The sequence below is a fragment of the Monodelphis domestica genome, chromosome 1, assembly GCF_027887165.1.
Source record: "Monodelphis domestica isolate mMonDom1 chromosome 1, mMonDom1.pri, whole genome shotgun sequence".
Taxonomy (NCBI): Eukaryota; Metazoa; Chordata; class Mammalia; order Didelphimorphia; family Didelphidae; genus Monodelphis; species Monodelphis domestica.
Genome location: NC_077227.1, coordinates 463,148,391 through 463,165,305, shown reverse-complemented (window position 1 = coordinate 463,165,305; position 16,915 = coordinate 463,148,391). Strand labels below are relative to the sequence as shown.

General features: G+C 41.6%; 1 protein-coding gene across 2 annotated transcripts; it reads right to left on the bottom strand.

Annotated features, from left to right (window-relative positions):
- Positions 1-1,053: 1,053 nt before the first annotated feature.
- Positions 1,054-13,248, bottom strand: TOR1B (torsin family 1 member B). Of its 2 annotated transcripts, none has more exons than XM_056812534.1 (5): positions 13,040-13,248; positions 8,063-8,328; positions 5,577-5,752; positions 4,018-4,145; positions 1,054-3,061 (listed from the first exon to the last, which is right to left on the bottom strand). In XM_056812534.1, exons 1-5 carry the CDS (start codon positions 13,173-13,175, stop codon positions 2,820-2,822), a joined length of 948 nt encoding a protein of 315 aa, XP_056668512.1. In that variant the 5' UTR covers positions 13,176-13,248; the 3' UTR covers positions 1,054-2,819. The 2 variants fall into 2 exon arrangements, with proteins under 2 accessions (XP_056668512.1, XP_001369279.2); XM_001369242.5 differs by lacking the exon at positions 13,040-13,248 and adding an exon at positions 9,420-9,756.
- Positions 13,249-16,915: the final 3,667 nt, after the last annotated feature.

Here is a 16,915-nt window from a genome sequence, read left to right as displayed (position 1 = left end):
AGGGTTTAAAACAAAACAAAGTACCATGGCATTGTCTCCCTACCTCCCCACTTCCTCCCTCTTTTTAGAAATAAGGAAACAGATCCAGAGAGGGGATATAACTTGCCCAAGATCATACAGGTACTTAAGTAATAGAATTGGGATTCATACCTGGATCATGGGACACCAAAGCCAGTTCTTTTCCCAGTAAATCACACTAAATATCCCCTTCAAATATTTGCAAAAAGTGCCTTAGGTCAGCACAGAGGTCGTCCTAGAGGTTAGGAAGGTCCAACAACATTTCTTGGTTCCAAGTTGTATATGACTAAGAGGAAGCATGGTAGTGTAGGAAGACTTGGAGTTATGATTGGCTTGAATCTAGACTTTTGTACTTAATAACTGTGCTGTGTTCTGATGTGTCTTAACTCTTCAAGACCCCATTTGGGGTTTTCTTGGTAAAGATTTGGAATGGTTTGCCATTTTCCGAGGCCAACAGGGTTAAGTGACTTGCCCAGGATCACACAGCTAGGTGTGTCTAAGGCCAGATTTGAAAGTTTCCCCGACTCTAGGCCCACATGTATTCCCTTCTCTGTAAAAATGAGGATAATACCTTCATTACTTACATTAGAGTGATATGAGGAAAATGCTTTGTAAAGCAGAGCTATATAACAGAATTATTAAGGCATCAAGAAATATCAATTTGCTTTAAGTTTTTCACTTTAAGTTTTTTAGTTCTTTTCTGTGCTCTTAAATATAACTAGTCCCAATAGCAAGTATTTGTATAGCACTTCCAGGTTTGCAAAGAGCTTTATAAACATGATGAAAACATTGTATATAACAATTCTAGGCTCCCAATCCACTGACCCCACATGAATAAAAATAAGCTCATCTTAGGTATGGGGCTGTTAGGAAAAAACACAACCTTTAACTTCTAGACTTCTGGAGCCCAAAGTAAGTCTAAAGTAATTGTTTCCCAGGCATTTCATCAAAATTGTGAATTATTAAAGAACTAGAAAACAAGAACTTTTTGTTAAAAGTTGCTAAATAACAAACTACTGACAGAAGGAAGCCACATCAAATGATAAAATTCCAGCTTTATTTATGGCAATAGTTTAAAATTCTCATTCACATCTTCAAAGGGAACACTTAAAACCCCAGGGCACAGGGGTAGGGGAAAAGAGGATTACTTGCAGGTTAGCTTTTCAAACATGTAAATCAGAAATAACAGTCCAAAGGCCTAAGGTTACTAACGTGTTCGGTTTATTGCATCAGAATAAACGAGTCACCACCTGACCAACCACCCACAAGGTAATAAAAGTAGCCAACTGTTCCAATATGAGAATATATATTAAAAATGTAGAAAGTGCCACCCTGGGGGTAATTTTATTAAAAGACTTTAAGTTTAGTGCCTTAAAAATTTTTCCCATCCTTTAACATTATAAAAATATTCATTTTTTAACTTTCCCATGTATAAAAAGGCTGCATGACTAGTCAGTTGCACTGCAACTATAGTACCCACGTGTACTGAATGATTCACATTCACTGGAATTTAAAAAAACTTTCTTGCTGACCCCAAGGAGGCAACCAACTTAGTCCATGTAGGGGAATCGGGCTCCCATGGCAATGCAGACGGTAACCAGCCACCACATCTCTTAGTTTGCACTCCTATTACTGCTTTAGTACTCTATTTTGTTTTCCTTCACATTACCATAAAGTTACTAGTAAGAATCCACACTACACTTGAGTTTAAGAATCTGTATGGAGAAAGGGACAAACTATAGCTCTACTCCCCATCTTCCCTTCTATCAAATAAGGACTCTCACCCCTCAAATGTATTTCAGAACTATCAAAAATATACCTTTGAAAATACCAGTTATGATGTGCAATAACAATGAATGAATCAGTCTGAATGTTCGTATGAGGTATGTGACATCCACCATTAATGAGCAAATCTATGAGTCTCAGGGACAAGATTCAAGATTGATCCACAGATAAACTGTAACAGACAGAAGTTATTTGACAGCTACAGCTAGTCACCCACTTTTGGAACTGTTGGTCCGAAAAATTTGACTTTGGTAACAGGTTTGGAGAAAGATTTCAAAGACTTTAGGTTGAAGTTTAGAGGTATCTGGGAGCCTTCCAGTCAGAAAAGTATGTGAGAATGTCATGACCTGGGCACTCGATCAATAGGTCTTGTTTGTTTTAGGTTTACCTCAGTGTTCCACATCACCAAAGGAGAAGGAAGGGCCATACTAAAAGGTTAAAGAGGCTCTGTCCTCTGCCCTGGAAACACTTCCAAGTTAATACTATGGACTGATTATGAAATGGCACAATTCCCCCAGCTCAGGAAGTTTAGGCACGTGACCACATACTCTCACCTAGTATCCTTTGTATTTGTGGAGTGCTCTAAATTTTAAATGACCACTGTTCTACACTTAAAGAGCAAAGTAAACAGAATAATCCAATCCAAAATTCTTCTTCAGAGGAACACTCAATGTTATCTGTTGTCTGGATGCATCAGGGCCAGCCCCAAGAAACTCCTTCAATTAAGAAGGTAATTCTGATGTGCAGGTGTATTCTGCAAACAAATAGTTGTAAAGGCCATTGTTGGCAATGTCAGGGATAATGAGCTTGAGTGGAATTTTTCAAGTCCCATCTTCAAGTGAAAATTAACAGTTGGGCTGCAGAGTTCTTTAGTGACATTCTTTAAAAATCCATTCTTCTTAGAAAGCTTCCTGTCCTAAAAGTCAGTAAGTGCAAATGTGCAAATTCCTGAAAGGGGCCTTCAAAAGTACCTCAGAAAGACAAGGCATCTTCTGGTTGCTTCAGGCAGTAAGAGCTCAGTGAAAATCCAGCCTTGTCTGCACTGTCTTGCAGCCCTTATCGGAGTAGATTTTCTCTTCTTTTGGGAAAAATGTCATTTCATCAGCTACTCTTTTGACAATTTCTTCATCTATGGTAAAACCCCTTGATTTCATTTCTGCTCTCACACACATCTTCACATGCTTATACTCCAAAGGCAGAAATGGAACAAAGTAATCAATAAGGCTTCTGTCTATCAGGCCACTGTGCCACAAGCCACCTGTGAAACAAACCACAATTGGGTTAGATGAAAGTCAAGAAAGGAATTACAATTAAGCTTCAATACTGTAAAGTCCTATAATTTTATTGGTATGGGTATTGCCTCCATCAACATCTAATAATATTCTCTCAATAACTTTGTATTATAACCTTCAAGGATGCTGAGGCTAAAAAATCATCATCCTATGACCAAACTGGTGATGAGCCATTCCAAATTCAGTCAAATTGGTTCAACATCAGATCCAGTCCACCACTGGATCCAGATCTCTTCTCAGTGTTTCTATCTTGGTAGGACCTTCTAGAACTTATCCTCTGCTAAAAGCCTTTGAGAGGGGCACTGAGTTGGCTCAGTAGATAGAGTCAGTCCTGGAGATGAGAGGTCCTGGATTCAAATGTGGCCTCAGACACTTCCTAGCTGTGTGTCACTAGGCAAGTCACTTAACCCCCATGACCTAGCCCTTATTACTCTACTGCCTTGGAACCAATACTTGGTTATTGGTTCTAAGACAAGGGTTTAAAAAAAAAAAATCTTTGAGAACCCAGAACCAACCTGACAATGAGAAATGTGGGTAGGACATCAGCCTTCTTCAGTTACCTCTGTTAAAGCATATCAATCCTGGCAACAGTTCCCAGTAGTAGATTTTATGCATGGTTTTGTTTTGTTTTGTTTCCATTCATCAAGTTGTTAAAGAGATCAGTGAGAGAGAAAAGCTACAAATAACTGAGAATGTGATGTTGTGGAATGGACCCTGGCTTGTGTGTCCAGGAATCTGAGATGTGACCTGATTTGGCTAGCTAATAACTCTTTATGATGTGACAGGTAAATCAGATCAACTCTCCAGGTTCATTTCCTTCTCTATAAAAGAAGAGGACAAACTAGATAATCTCCAAGCTCTAAAATTCTATGAAAAGAAGACTTCTGGCCAAGCCAAAGGGTTCTTCTTTATGGTTACTTACTGTTTTTATTATTGAAGACTCCTAGAGATAACACAGGCTCCAAGTCTTTGAGCTGAATGTCTTCTCTTTTTTTCCCTGCCTTCCAAAAATCGAGGGCCATTCTGGTTATGAGATCACCTCCTGCATTGCTGAGTTTTGAGGAAAGGGAGAGCAAAGGCTTAAAATAACATCTTTTAAAACCCAGGATAAAACAAGGATTTTTAGAAGGGTGGGCCTGTTCTATTGTTTATTTTTAATTGAACAAATATTTATTAAGCTACTAATATATAAAGGTCCTCCATTGGATACTGTGAAAGACATTTCCCATCCCCAGGAGTTTACTCTCCATTTCTATGTAAACTACCGAAGTGCAGAGACTTTAACTGTTGTGTTTTTTAAAACCCTTAATGGCAACTTGTACAGGATAGGCATTTGATAAATGTATATTTACAAAATTTTGATATCTAATAGTTGACTATTTCCCCCTTCTTTCACTTAGAAAGGCCTATGGCCTGGATATTAGAAAGTTAAGTTGTCAGGCCCAGGATGTCAAATTTTTCCAAGGCTTGATTCTATCAGATGTCAAAGTTGAAACTGTCTCTTCAGCGTCACGTTTTTGCATAATACACATTTACTTCATGCTGTATGTACATTGACAAACTAAATCTAATTTGTCAAGCTGTATTGTAACTGTACTGATGAATCTGGATGTGTTCTATCAGTCCACTGAAAAGCCCTTGGTAAAGCAAGAAACCAAAAAACTCCATCCCCCCAACCCTCATCCTTCTGTAATGTAAATAATCACTATTTATCTGCATGATTAGATTTTTTTGGTATGCAGGCAACCCTACCTCCATCATAATGGCAATGTATGTTTATAGTAAGATATTAACATATTGGGACCAAACCTTACTGAAATATAACAGAACCCTTTTTTGAGGAAAAGGAACTGGATCCTGTACTAAGAGGCTATGGGTTCAAATGCTAACTTGGTCACCATTCTGTCATTGGGCAAGCCCCTCAATCTTCTGGACCTGTTGGACTAGATAATGTCTCAGGCATCCTCTAGCTCTTCTAAATCCAGCTCATATGACTTTCTATTTCCTATGCCCCATACATAACACTGGCACAGAAAGGGTTTCTAATTTAATCAGTTCAATCTTCTCTAATAGACTGGAAATGTCAAACTGAATGTAGACCAGATTGAGGCAGAGAGGCCCTAGAATCCTTTAGAGGGGCCTTGTCTGTGCATTTATGGGATAAAAAAAAAAGTTCCGAAGTCTTCCTTATAGTTGAATGGTACCATACTATCCACCAAAAGTATAATCATAGGGGAAGCTGGGTTGCTCAGTGGTTTGAGCCAGGCCTAAAGATGGGAGGTCCTAGGTTCAAATCTGACCTCAGACACTTCCTAGCTGTGAGACCTTGGGCAAGTCACAATCCCAAATGCCTAGTCTCTTCTGCCTTTGAACTGATATTTAGTATCAATTCTAAGATAGAAGGTTTTTGAAAAAGAAGGGTTTAAAAACTTTTTTTTCCCTTAAAAAGCATAACCAGCAAATCTTTCACCACATCCTAACCTGAGAAAGATAAAGATGGCTTTCCGATAAGAGATCCCATCTACTTGCTCATAGTAGTCTAGAAATGGCTTGATGGCATCAATGAGCCCGCGGTGCAATTTATCCATTTCATCAAATATGAAAACAGATCTTGCACATGAACTCACATTGCCCCGAATCCACTTCTGCAGCTGCTCCTGTATCAAGAAAAAAAAAAAGGCAATATGAAATCCTGCATGGGAGGTGAGGGCAGAGGGAGTGGAAATGGGCTGAAGGCAAAGTGGCTGAGAAGGAAGAGAACCCTCCACTCTTACTCACAAACAAGATGTCTTGTTTATGTGGAGCCTTGAGCTTTGCAAACAGATCATCTCACTACTTTAGGAGACAAATACTAAAGGTATTATCTCACTTTACAGATGGAAAATTGTCATTCAGAGATTAGTTAAGTGACTTGCTGAAGACGTTTATCCCTTCCTGACTCAAGCTGGGCACACTTGGTTCTACAAAGGATGCCTCTCATCACTTTTTGGCCTTTTGGCTAAGATCAAGTGTAAAGGATACCTCTCAGTGTTTGAAAGGGTTACAAAGTATTTTACATACATTATCACACTTGACCCTCAAAGGTAAGTACCATAAACATAATTCTCCCCATTTCGACTACAATGGATGAGGACACTAAGATTTGGATAGACTGTTATTTGTTCAAGGTTTTTTGTTGTGGTTCAATCACATCCTACTCTTTGTTGACCCCATTGGGGGTTTTCTTGGCAGAGATATTGAACTGGTTTGCCATTTTCTTTTCCAGCTCATTTTTAACAGATGAGGAAGCTGAGGCAAACAGGGTTAGGTAACTTGTCCAAGGGTCATACAGAAATTAAGTGTCTGAGGCCACATTTGAACTCCTAGCCACAGCCACCTAGCTATTCAAAGTGCCAGGACGAGATACCAGCAGAGGTTAGTTCTAAAACCAGGTCTCTGAACACAAAAACACACAAAACACAAAAAAAGTTTTTCTGCTCTATAATAGCTTTACCAAACGTCATCTACAGACAGTAATCTATTCAATTTGAAGTTAGAAATCATACGGTTTTACCCACTCCCATGACTACATAATAGAAGTTCAACTGTATGGTGATTTATTCATGAACAAAGCAGTCTGAAGGTGTCTTTCAAGAAGGGAAATATAGGGAGGAAAAGCACATTAAAAAATTCACCTTTTGTGAGAAATCAATTCTACAATTTTTAGATCTCTGTCTAGGAACAAAAACTTCCAGTAAGCAGAAAAAGTCAACATGAATAAACAGGTATGACTGCCACAAAAGACCCTGATTTAATTCTTCGGTACTATACGTCATCTTGTCTAGTGTTTTAAAAATGGGGAAACTGAGGCACAGAGAATTGAATGACTTGCCCAAAGTCACAAAAGTGCCTTTTTGCAGATTCACAGGCAGGCAGAGATAACATCTTATGAAATAGCTAAGTTAACATTTGCTTAGTTTGAGGCCATTAAGCAAAAGGCAAAGTTAAAAGTCCTACCCTCCTCAAATGCTCCTAAATGAAAGGCAGCAACATTTCAAAAGAACTCTTCCCCCCAGGAGGTTTTTAAAAAGGGTACCTTCACCTACTTTTGCTAATTTACCAGTATTGGGAAAAGATCTACAAGGAGTAGTTTTCAAATTTTTCCTTTCATTTTGGTTTCTATTTCTTTTTTTTTTTAACCCTTACCTTCCGTCTTGGAAGCAATACTGTGTATTGGGTATTGGCTCCAAGGCAGAACAGTGGTAAGGACTGGGCAATGGGGGTCAAGTGACTTGCCCAGGGTCACACAGCTGGGAAGTGTCTGAGGCCAAATTTGAACCTAGGCCCTCCTATGTCTAGGCCTAATTGGTTTCTATTTCTTAAAGGATATTGTATCAACCAGACTATAACTGTACTTCCTTGTTCAGCTAAGTTTCTGTTTCTTAGAGGCAGCAACCTAACAGGGGCATAAGACTTAATTCTACTGGGAAGTTATTAATTTCTGTTCACACCAAAACAGCAACACACAATTTAAAGTTTAACTTAATGGACAATTTCAAAGAAACAAAATGGGGGAAAAAGTCCCAAAGGGGAGGGGCAGGCAGCATAAGTCTTTAAGGTTCAACTTTAACCAAATTAGTTCCAAATAGAGAACAGAAAAGAAAGCAAAACAAAAGGAAGGGGGAAATTGTTTTTTTTTTAAGTGATTCACTATGATAATACATGTATAGCCCAGATCAAACTGCTTACCATCTCAGGAAAAGAGGGAAGGGAAGAAGGGAGGAGAAAACTTATGTGGGTAATTGTTATTACATGTAATTGGTAAAATAAAATATCTTTACAAATTGGGGAGGGGGGGGAATATGATTCACTCTACAGATTAGGAAATGTAGATCTCAAAGGAAGTAGGGAATAGTTCAATGAAGAAGCAAAGGTAACAGATTGCCCTTGTGGAATTTAGTGGATCTGAAAGTAATGGATTCTCTTGCCTGATACAGTTTAATCTTCTGTTCATGCGGGAAGTGTAGAGTAGAAACAAAGAGGTGGACGAAGTTACTCTTGAGTCCTTCTGGGTGAAGGTTTTTAGCCACAATTTGACTGACAAAGTTCTTGCCTGTGCCAGCCCAGCCATGTAAAGAGAGAGTCAATGGTTTCTTGGGATTCTTGTTATTCCTGAAGCCAGTCAATGCTTTGAGAATCACCTCTCTAGCCAGGTGCTGTCCAAACAGCTTCTCTTCTAAGTCTAACTTCAGTGCTGAATGGAACCAACCCAGAATAAAAGAGAAAGAGGTCACATTAGAAACACATCAGAATAATCACAACTAGCTCAGCTTTTACTTGGGGTTCTTGGCCAAGATTGGTGAGCAAATGCAAAAGACTTTCTGATAAGCCCCCAAGATAACTATACTTGTTAAATGAAACCACATTCAGAATCACTTTATGATTTTATCTCCACCTTCTGTAGTGTTTTTCAGAAATATACATTCATATAGGCCAGCTTCATCCTAAGACAATGCACCCAAACCTATGGCTACTTTCTTCCCAGATTTTTTCTAGAAGAGTACTCTGCAAAGGACTGCCCCTGTCTACACCTCTTCTGTGTCCGAGCAAACAAACCAAGTACAATCCTTTGGACCAGTCTCCAAAAGGGTTCTTATTCCAAAAGTCTACTAAGACTAGCATTTATAGAAGAGGCCAAGGGGAGAGCACAAATAACAATTCCCACTCACAAATGCTACCCTTTCAGTTTCTTAGGACATCTAGAGTTTGAGTTCTTATCTGAATTCTCATCTATAAGGGTGACACCAGTCTTAATCTGCCACCTACAGCCAAGTATCAATCTCAGATAAGTGGAATTCTGAAATAGATGTAGTCAATAAATACTACAACTAAGGCTTTCACATCTTTCTTTTATTTAATACAACTCCAATTCACTCCGCCACCCCTACCCTGCCCCTGGGGGGGGGGCACCCTAAACTAAACGACATTCCTAATTTTCTTCAATTCAATGTCTTAACTTCTTGTTTAAGAAATGCATTTTTATCAATCACCCCTTCCTCTACTTGAGTTTTCACAATAATACCCGTGACCGTTTGGCGCTCCTCTGCCCTCCCCAGTCACACTCAGCCCCAAAGGGGAGCCGCGTTCCCGTCCCACATTGCTGCACGATCCATCACGCTCGAAATTCCAGATTGTGCCTGGCAGCAGTCCCCGCCCTCCAGTACTGTGGTTCAGATGGCCTGGGATCCCCCCAGCACGTGCACGCTGCCCTCCCCGGCATCTCTGGCCATTACTTCTCCAACCCCGGACACCCTCCCGACCCTCAGCCCCGCCGCAGCCCGCTACCGGAGGCGTTGAGCGGCTGCTCCTCGCGGCAGCATTCCACGAAGCGACAGTACAAGTCCGGGTAGGAGAAGTAACCAGTGAGGACCGAAGCAGCCCCGATGGCGATGCCTACGGTGATCGGCTCGAATGGCTCTGTCCCCCGTGTCATAAGTAGCAGCAGAAGCAGCAGCGGCGGCACAGGAGCCCGCCACAGGAGCGATCCCATCGCTACCACAGTTTGCCCTGCAGCGGGCTCCCTGGGCCGGGCTTCTGCCCTGAGCGTCACTTCCGCTTGTTGCCTAAGGCGCAAGGGAGCCCCTTCCGCTACCTCATGCGAGGCCATCTTTGTTAGGAGCGGAGGAGGAGTCGAAGAACCTCTCGCCTTGCTGCCGCCATTTTTGTGAGGGGCAAGTGGCGGCCATTTTGCTGAAGTGTGGAGCCAGGCGCACGTAGCTTCCTGATGCTTTCGCCCCGCCTAACAAACCTTCCCACAGTCTTGCCTCTTGTGTTCGGAAGCTGAACAATCGCTTCTCTGGGGTTGGAGAGGGGAGGAGACTTTGGACACCAAAAGAGCCTTTGATGCCAGAGAGCCTCTGGACTTGCAGTAGAAGTTCAGCTTTTTAGACTCTTGCACCGAATTCTAATCTAATCCCAACTCATCTGCTTCCTGTCTATGAACTGGAACACATTACACCTTTGGGCCTCAGTTTCCTCATTTGTAAAATGAGGATGTTGGGCTAGGTCTTCTCCTTAGGGTCCTGTTCTGGCCCTAAAGCTGTGACTTGAAATCAAGAAGACATGAATTTGAATTCTACCACAGAACTTACCATGTGACAAATCACTTGTCTTCCCTCGAATGTAAAATGGAGAGAGATAGTAAGTAGGTGCTAACACTTCCCTAACAGGGCTATTGTGAAATCAATTGAAGAGTGTTATATCAAGTACTTTGTAAACTTTTCTCAATCCCTGAAAACAAAACCAGTCTAGAAACAAGAAAATTGAAAACTAGGCTTAGTGATTTTTACAGAACTTTGTAAAGATAGTCAACCATGAAAGATTTAGTAATTGATCAACACAATGACTTACCATACTCCAAAGTGATGGGAAGGGGGAAGAATTGAGGGGCCTGCAGCAAGATTAGGGTCTTATTCAAAGAATTAACAACATAGGCAATTTCCATGGTAGGAGAAAAAGCTTTTCTGAGAGAGGGAGGAAGGCACTGGAATAGCCCTGGTGATGGAATGGCTGGGGTGATGATGGCAAAGGAACAGGCCCCAAGAGGTTTTCAAGGATGTTTTATCTTGATGAGTTACTAGAAAAAGGGGCATTTGTTTGTGCAGTTGTTGCCCTACCAGTCCCAAGGAACTGATACACTTTACCCATAGTTCATTTTGGTCTGGGTGCCTTTACTCAAGAACTCAACAGAACTCAACAACAACAGAACTCAAGTTCTGTTGAAAACCGAACTGTAAATGGGATGTTAATGATATATTAAATGCCCTTGGACCATGTTGGTACAGCTGTGGCTCTGCTGGGTGGTAGGGGAGGGCTGCTCCATTCCCTCTCTCCACAGCCCCTGAGGACATTTTTTTTTTGCATGCCCCTGTCTCTTTATCGACCTCCCCACCATGAACACTTCCTCTACTATCTGGGGTAATGGGAGGGGTAGGTGGCAGAGGAGGAGATGGCTTATGGGCAGCTTGAAGTTGTACTTTAGGCACTTGATCTTGAAAACATTTGTCAACACTGCCCTAGGGCAACTTCAGGTTACTTTCATCTAATTCTGCTAAAACTCTAAGGAAGTCAGTGATTGTAGAAAATGAGCATTGTTTGAACCTTGAGGACTCTCTGTGACTGGGAAACTAAAGGAACCCCTCCTCCCCCCAACCAAGGTCCTAGGTAGTATGTGAGGAGATTTCTCTTAATGGTAAATCTAAGCAACCCATATATCTTATCTGGAAGGTGGTCCCATACTAATCAACTACTTATTGTTTCCATGTTCTTTTGATTGTTTACAGCTACTTGGCAGGATTTGTGGGACATTTCAGCCCACATGAAAGGGAGTCATGATGAAAAATGCTATCCATATCTATCAGACTTCTCTGTTTCCAGCAGCTAAGATGGCAGAGTAATGAACATTCTGAGCTTGCCCAAACCCATCTCCAATCAATCACAAAAGGAAAAATGCCTTAAAATTTTTTTTTGGAGCCAGACAACCAACAGAAAACAGTGAAATAGGGTTTGTTTTTTTAAACCCTTACCTTCTGCCATAGAATCAATACTATATTGGTTCTGTCAACGTGGAAATCTAGAAGTCCCCAGTTTATTTAGTTGGGAGGTAGAAACCCCAGGTTTTGACTTTGTCACAGGAGAGTTTTCCCCCTGAGGGAAGGTCCCTCTTCACCAGACAATAGACATCCACTTCAGGTGGGAGGTGGATCCCATCTAAGTCAAGTAATTCTTTTGTCTCCAGAAGCCTTTCCCAGCATATCACACCCTCCTTCTGAGGATGGACCTTTAGCTTGTGAGACTGACCCGCCACCTACTGCGCCAAAGCTGAAGTTTGTTTGTATTTTTGTATTTATTGTATATAATAGTTTGTATTATTAATCACTTGTAATGGTTCTGTACTGTTCTGTTTTGTCTACCAGCTTGGTGCTGCTCTCTGTTATTAATCACTTATATTGTTCTGTATTTATTTTAGTTTTGAACTGTTAGACCTTATTAATTACCTACAGTCATTGTCTATTGTATTATATCCTCCTTATGTTCCCATTTTTAATGAATGCATTCCAGAAAGATAGCAAGACCTCTCCTACATTAACAAATAATGGCAGGTGGAACAATGGAGGGAAACATGGAATATGTGCACTAAGTGCTCTGGCAATATAGGGGAATCCCCCAAACCTGCACATGCTCCTTATTTCCTTTCTGGTGTTCTCAAGATCAACTATGATACTGATGGCAAACCTATGGGATGGGTGTCAAAGATGGCACACAGAGAGCTTTCTGTGGACACTCAGTCCACCCCTTTCCCCTCAGAATTCTTTACTAGAAAAGCAGAGGGATTCCGGAAGATCTGTTCCCCTCCCCCTCTCCACTGTACCTGATAACATTTTTTCACATACCCCACCCCTCTGCCCAGCAGTGTAATGTTGTGGAAGAAAGATTTGGAAGGAAAAGTTTGCAACAGAGCTGGAGTATCTGGAACTACTGATCTGTCACTCAAGAGAACATTCTAATTGGAATGATGACCAGAAAAGACTTGAAAAAGGAGGAGAGAAACTGAAATCTGGGTCTCTTTGCCTTGGAGACAGAAAGGAAGAAGGATCTCTTTGCCTTGGAGACAGAAAGGAAGAAGGCTCTCTTGGCTTGGGGACAGAAAGAAAGAAGGACAAATGTCCATCTCTCTCTGATTTCTCTGCTGTATTACAGTGACTGAATTTCCAGACCTGTTAACCAATTTTCCCAATCTGAACTATATTCCACCATCCTCCAACCTGGAAATTATTCTAGTGTTAGGGAAACCCCTAACCCTCTTTCCTTCCATTTCCTTATCTTTTCCTTCTAACCCCAATAAACCCCTTACTTAATCTTAAAGAAGAAAAAGGTTGTTTTATTTGAGACATCATAAAACTTACCCTGACTTGATTTAGAGAGACCAACAGAGGTATCAACTGGAAGGGCAGGGAAGAAGGGAGGAGGAACAAGGAGGGAGGAAAACCAGGGAGGAAAAAGGGAGGAAGGGAGATTGGCAGCTCTGATCTTAGTTATCATTTATCTCCCAAATAATCCTTATTACAGCAGCAAATGGGAGAAAAAAGGGGGTAAGGTGGGTGGCTCACAGGCAGTAGAGCTGGAGGGGAGCAGAGTACTGGGACCACTCCCTTTCCCCTCTCTATACTTGCTGATGTCATTCCTCATTCCACCCATCTCCCAGCAGCCCAATGGGAGTGTTTTCTCCCTCCCCTCTGTGAGGTAAAGGCAGGGCACACCTAGCACTCAGTCTCTAAAAGGTTCAATATTACCGACCTATGACATGTTAGACCCCAAACTACACTTCTACCTGAATTTGGACCCAACTTCTCCATGCCCATTTTCAGGTTTTTCAACTTATAACACTCCATAATATCCAGGGGTAGGTTATTCTGAGAAATGGTGATTTTCCTGGAATGGGAGGTGACAAGCCCACAGACCCTCAATAAATATATAAACCTCTGATCCACACCTGGGACTACTCCATCAGCCCTAAGGCCCGTGATGGCAACCCTATAGCCAGAGGGGATACACAGAGCCCTTTCTGAAGGCACATAAATCCCAGGACAGAGTTCTCCAGAGTTCAATACTAGAAAACCAGAGGAACACTCCCCTCGCCCCCTCCATGTGTGCCTGGGGACATTTCTCACATCACTAGCCCACACCACTGTCTTAGGTTTGTCTAAGTGGAATCTAGAAGTCCCCAAACTTGTGGCCTACAAAGATTTAGTTTATTTAGCTTGGAGGTAGAAACCTCAGGTTTGACTTTGTCACATGAAAGTTTCCCTGAGGGAAAGTCCTGCTTCACTCAGACTAACAATAGACTTTAAGATGTTGAGTATCTCTTTTGTCCCAATGGTTTCTCCCCTAAGGCCAAAGTCCTTTACCAAGGTGACCCACCCCTTAGCTGGGTCTTTCCCTTTTGTGTCCATTGGAAAACATTAGCCCCTCACTGTTATTCCTATCTGGAATGCCTCATTTTCCTTTATTACATTGTAAAGTCAATCAACTGTCCCCCTCATTCTCAGCCCCCATGTTTCACCTAGAAAGGTATTTAAGCTCCCTAACTTTAATGGTTCCTTGGAATTGTCCAATCTAGCGTGGTTGACTTTCCCAGGGGTCAATGTCCAGAGCAGCCAGAGTTCAATCCTCGTACTCTGTGCAGTCGTGTGGTGCTCAGCTCTGTGTTGAGGCCTACTATTGCATTGAACCCCTTTCCTTTGATTAAAGAGTGATTTTGATTATTTAATAGTTCTGTGTTTTTCCCCAGTCAACAGGTTATTAGGTTCTTTCATCAGTCTAGGTTACTATTGAACTATTTAGTAGGTTACTATTTTAAACCCTTTTCTTTAAATAAAATTCTTTCATATTTCTGTATTAAATAGAGTTTTGGGTCTCCCATTTCTTGGGGCAAGATTCTGCTATGAACTTGGGTGTATTTTCCCATAAGTTTCAGCCAAAGGAAATGTAAAGGGGCAATAGGAAGGACACTTCTTGCTGGGGAAGGAGCTGAGAGCAATGGAATCAGTAACTTGAGGAGTGACCCCATGCAAGCACACCTAGGGAAACCCTCAGTGGAGGGAACAACCTGTCAATGTGGAATCTAGAAATCCCTAAACTTGTAGCTTAGAGGGATTTGGTGATCCACAGTTTATTTAGTTTGGAGGTAGAAACCTCAGGTTTGACCTTGTCACATGAGAGTTCCTCCCTGAGGGAAAGTCCTACTTCACTAGTCTCAGACTAATGATAGACTTTAAGATTTGGTGCAGTAGATAGCTTGTCAGTGTCAGTCTCCCAAGCTGAAGGTTTGGAATTCAGTCCTTGGAAGGAGGGTGTGAGGCTTCTGGAGACAAGGAGAGTCATTTTGACATGGGCACTGTACCCCAGAAACCCAGAAACTATTATCAGGGAAACTCCCTTGCTTTGCCTCCTCCTGACTCTTAACCTAGAAACACCCACTGACCTCACCTAGGGTCCTGAGATGTTTATCCTCTTTTGTCCTCTAGATTTAAGAGAATCTTTATACCTCCAGGCAGACCCCAGTCATATGACCACCCCACCAAGTGCCTGAGGGACTATCGCTCTATAGGTCAAGTCCACACCATGACATAGCATCTGCTGTAAAAAGTATAAAATCCCCAGACCTGATGTGGTCTGGGGGACAGCCTTTCCACCCATGGTGTCCCCATGGAGGAACAGCCTTTCCATTCATGCTGTCCTCCCAGGAACTGCTCCCCATATTGCTGTCCCACCTTGATATCCTCCTGGCCATCCTCAACATTACCTTCTAAGTTAATACATTTTTCTTTTTGTTTTTAAGCTAAGTTTTAGAGTCTTGCATTCTTGCAAAAGGTATCCTTCCCCAGAACCCCAAAGGTATCCTTCCCGCCCATAACAATTTGACATCTTAAAGTAATTATAATTATATGTAATAGTGGGATTTGGTAAGGGAATGAACAAGAAGGAAACATAAAAAATCCAGGTTTGTTTGGGAAAGGGAGAAAGGAAAAGGGTTAGGAGAATTATTACAATTAATCTTAAACCCTAATTTCTATAAATCTATCCTGACCTATTTATCTAAGCTAAAACAATAAGTTTCCCCAATAACCAAATCTCACAAGTAGAGTCCAATCAAACGGGTCAGGATCTTCAGATGAAAACTGTCCAAAACAGGTCCAGTGGAGATGTGGATCCTTAGTCCTTTTTTCAAACTGCCAGCAGCCAGTTCAAAAGATTCTTCTCTTCAGCTGGTATCACCAAAAGATCAGAAACCTGTTTTCAAACCTCCAACTCCAGGTCCATCAGGAGAGAAGTGCCAAGACTGTTGTGACCTTAGAATCTTTACCCAGATCCTGACCCTTAGGTTCCCATGTGATTCTCAGTCACCTGCTCCTGTCAATCACTCTAACATTTGCATTACACAGTCTTTTGCAAATGTCCTCTCCCTATCACAGGTTGGACTCTGTCACTAATAGTGGGAAAGCCTTTGGGTACAAGTATGGGCAGTTGGCATTTGGGGGCACTTCCCAATGCCTGGTGCATTGACACGTGCTAGAGAAAGGTGGGCAGTCTACCCTTGGCAAATTTTGACAACGCAACTTTACCCCAATCCCCCAGAGTCTCTAAGTCCTTCAAATCTGGTGGATCCTGATATGATGCCTTTGGCCTTCTCTCTCCTGCAGACTCCTTTTTAAAATACCTTTTGTAATAGGGAATTACTTTGAGGGAGATGGTGATTGAAAGATCAGATTTGCCTATCTCTTCCCTTCCTTCCCTCCTCCCTTCCCCTGTCAATTAGTTCTACATTTGATATCACTGGAAATCAGCTCTGAGTGAGTATCTTGATATATCAGGCAGATAACTCTCTTTGATAACTTTAAACAAAGGGGTTTTATTTAGGAGAAGGGGAAAGGTAAAGAAGTTGAGGGGAGAGAGGGTTTGGGTTTCCCTAATCCTAATATTACTCTTAAATTGAAGGATAGTGAAATAGAAATAGCAGGATCTTTCAGTCCTTACTCCTTTCTGTCCCAAGGGCAAAGAGACCAAGTTCCTCAGCTTGGCTATTGCTTCTTCAATGGTCCTTCTTGGTCACCATTCCATTTAGAATGCTTTCCTTGATTGACAGTTCTGTAGGTCTTGCTTCTCCAGCTCTGTGGCCAGCTTTTCCCATCCTCTCATCCACACTTTCTAGGTGAAATATGGGGGCTGTGAATGAGAGGGACAGTTGATTGACTTAACAATGGTGATAAAGGAAAATGAGG

Excerpts from the sequence above, each read along its gene's own strand:
- TOR1B (XM_001369242.5), bottom strand. The coding sequence starts at position 9,741 with ATGGCCTCGCATGAGGTAGCGGAAGGGGCTCCCTTGCGCCTTAGGCAA. Across the intron at positions 5,753-8,062 it reads AGAAGATTAAACTGTATCAG|GAGCAGCTGCAGAAGTGGAT; the intron begins GCAAGAGAATCC and ends TTCTTGATACAG. Across the intron at positions 4,146-5,576 it reads GCCATCTTTATCTTTCTCAG|CAATGCAGGAGGTGATCTCA; the intron begins GTTAGGATGTGG and ends CTCAAAACTCAG.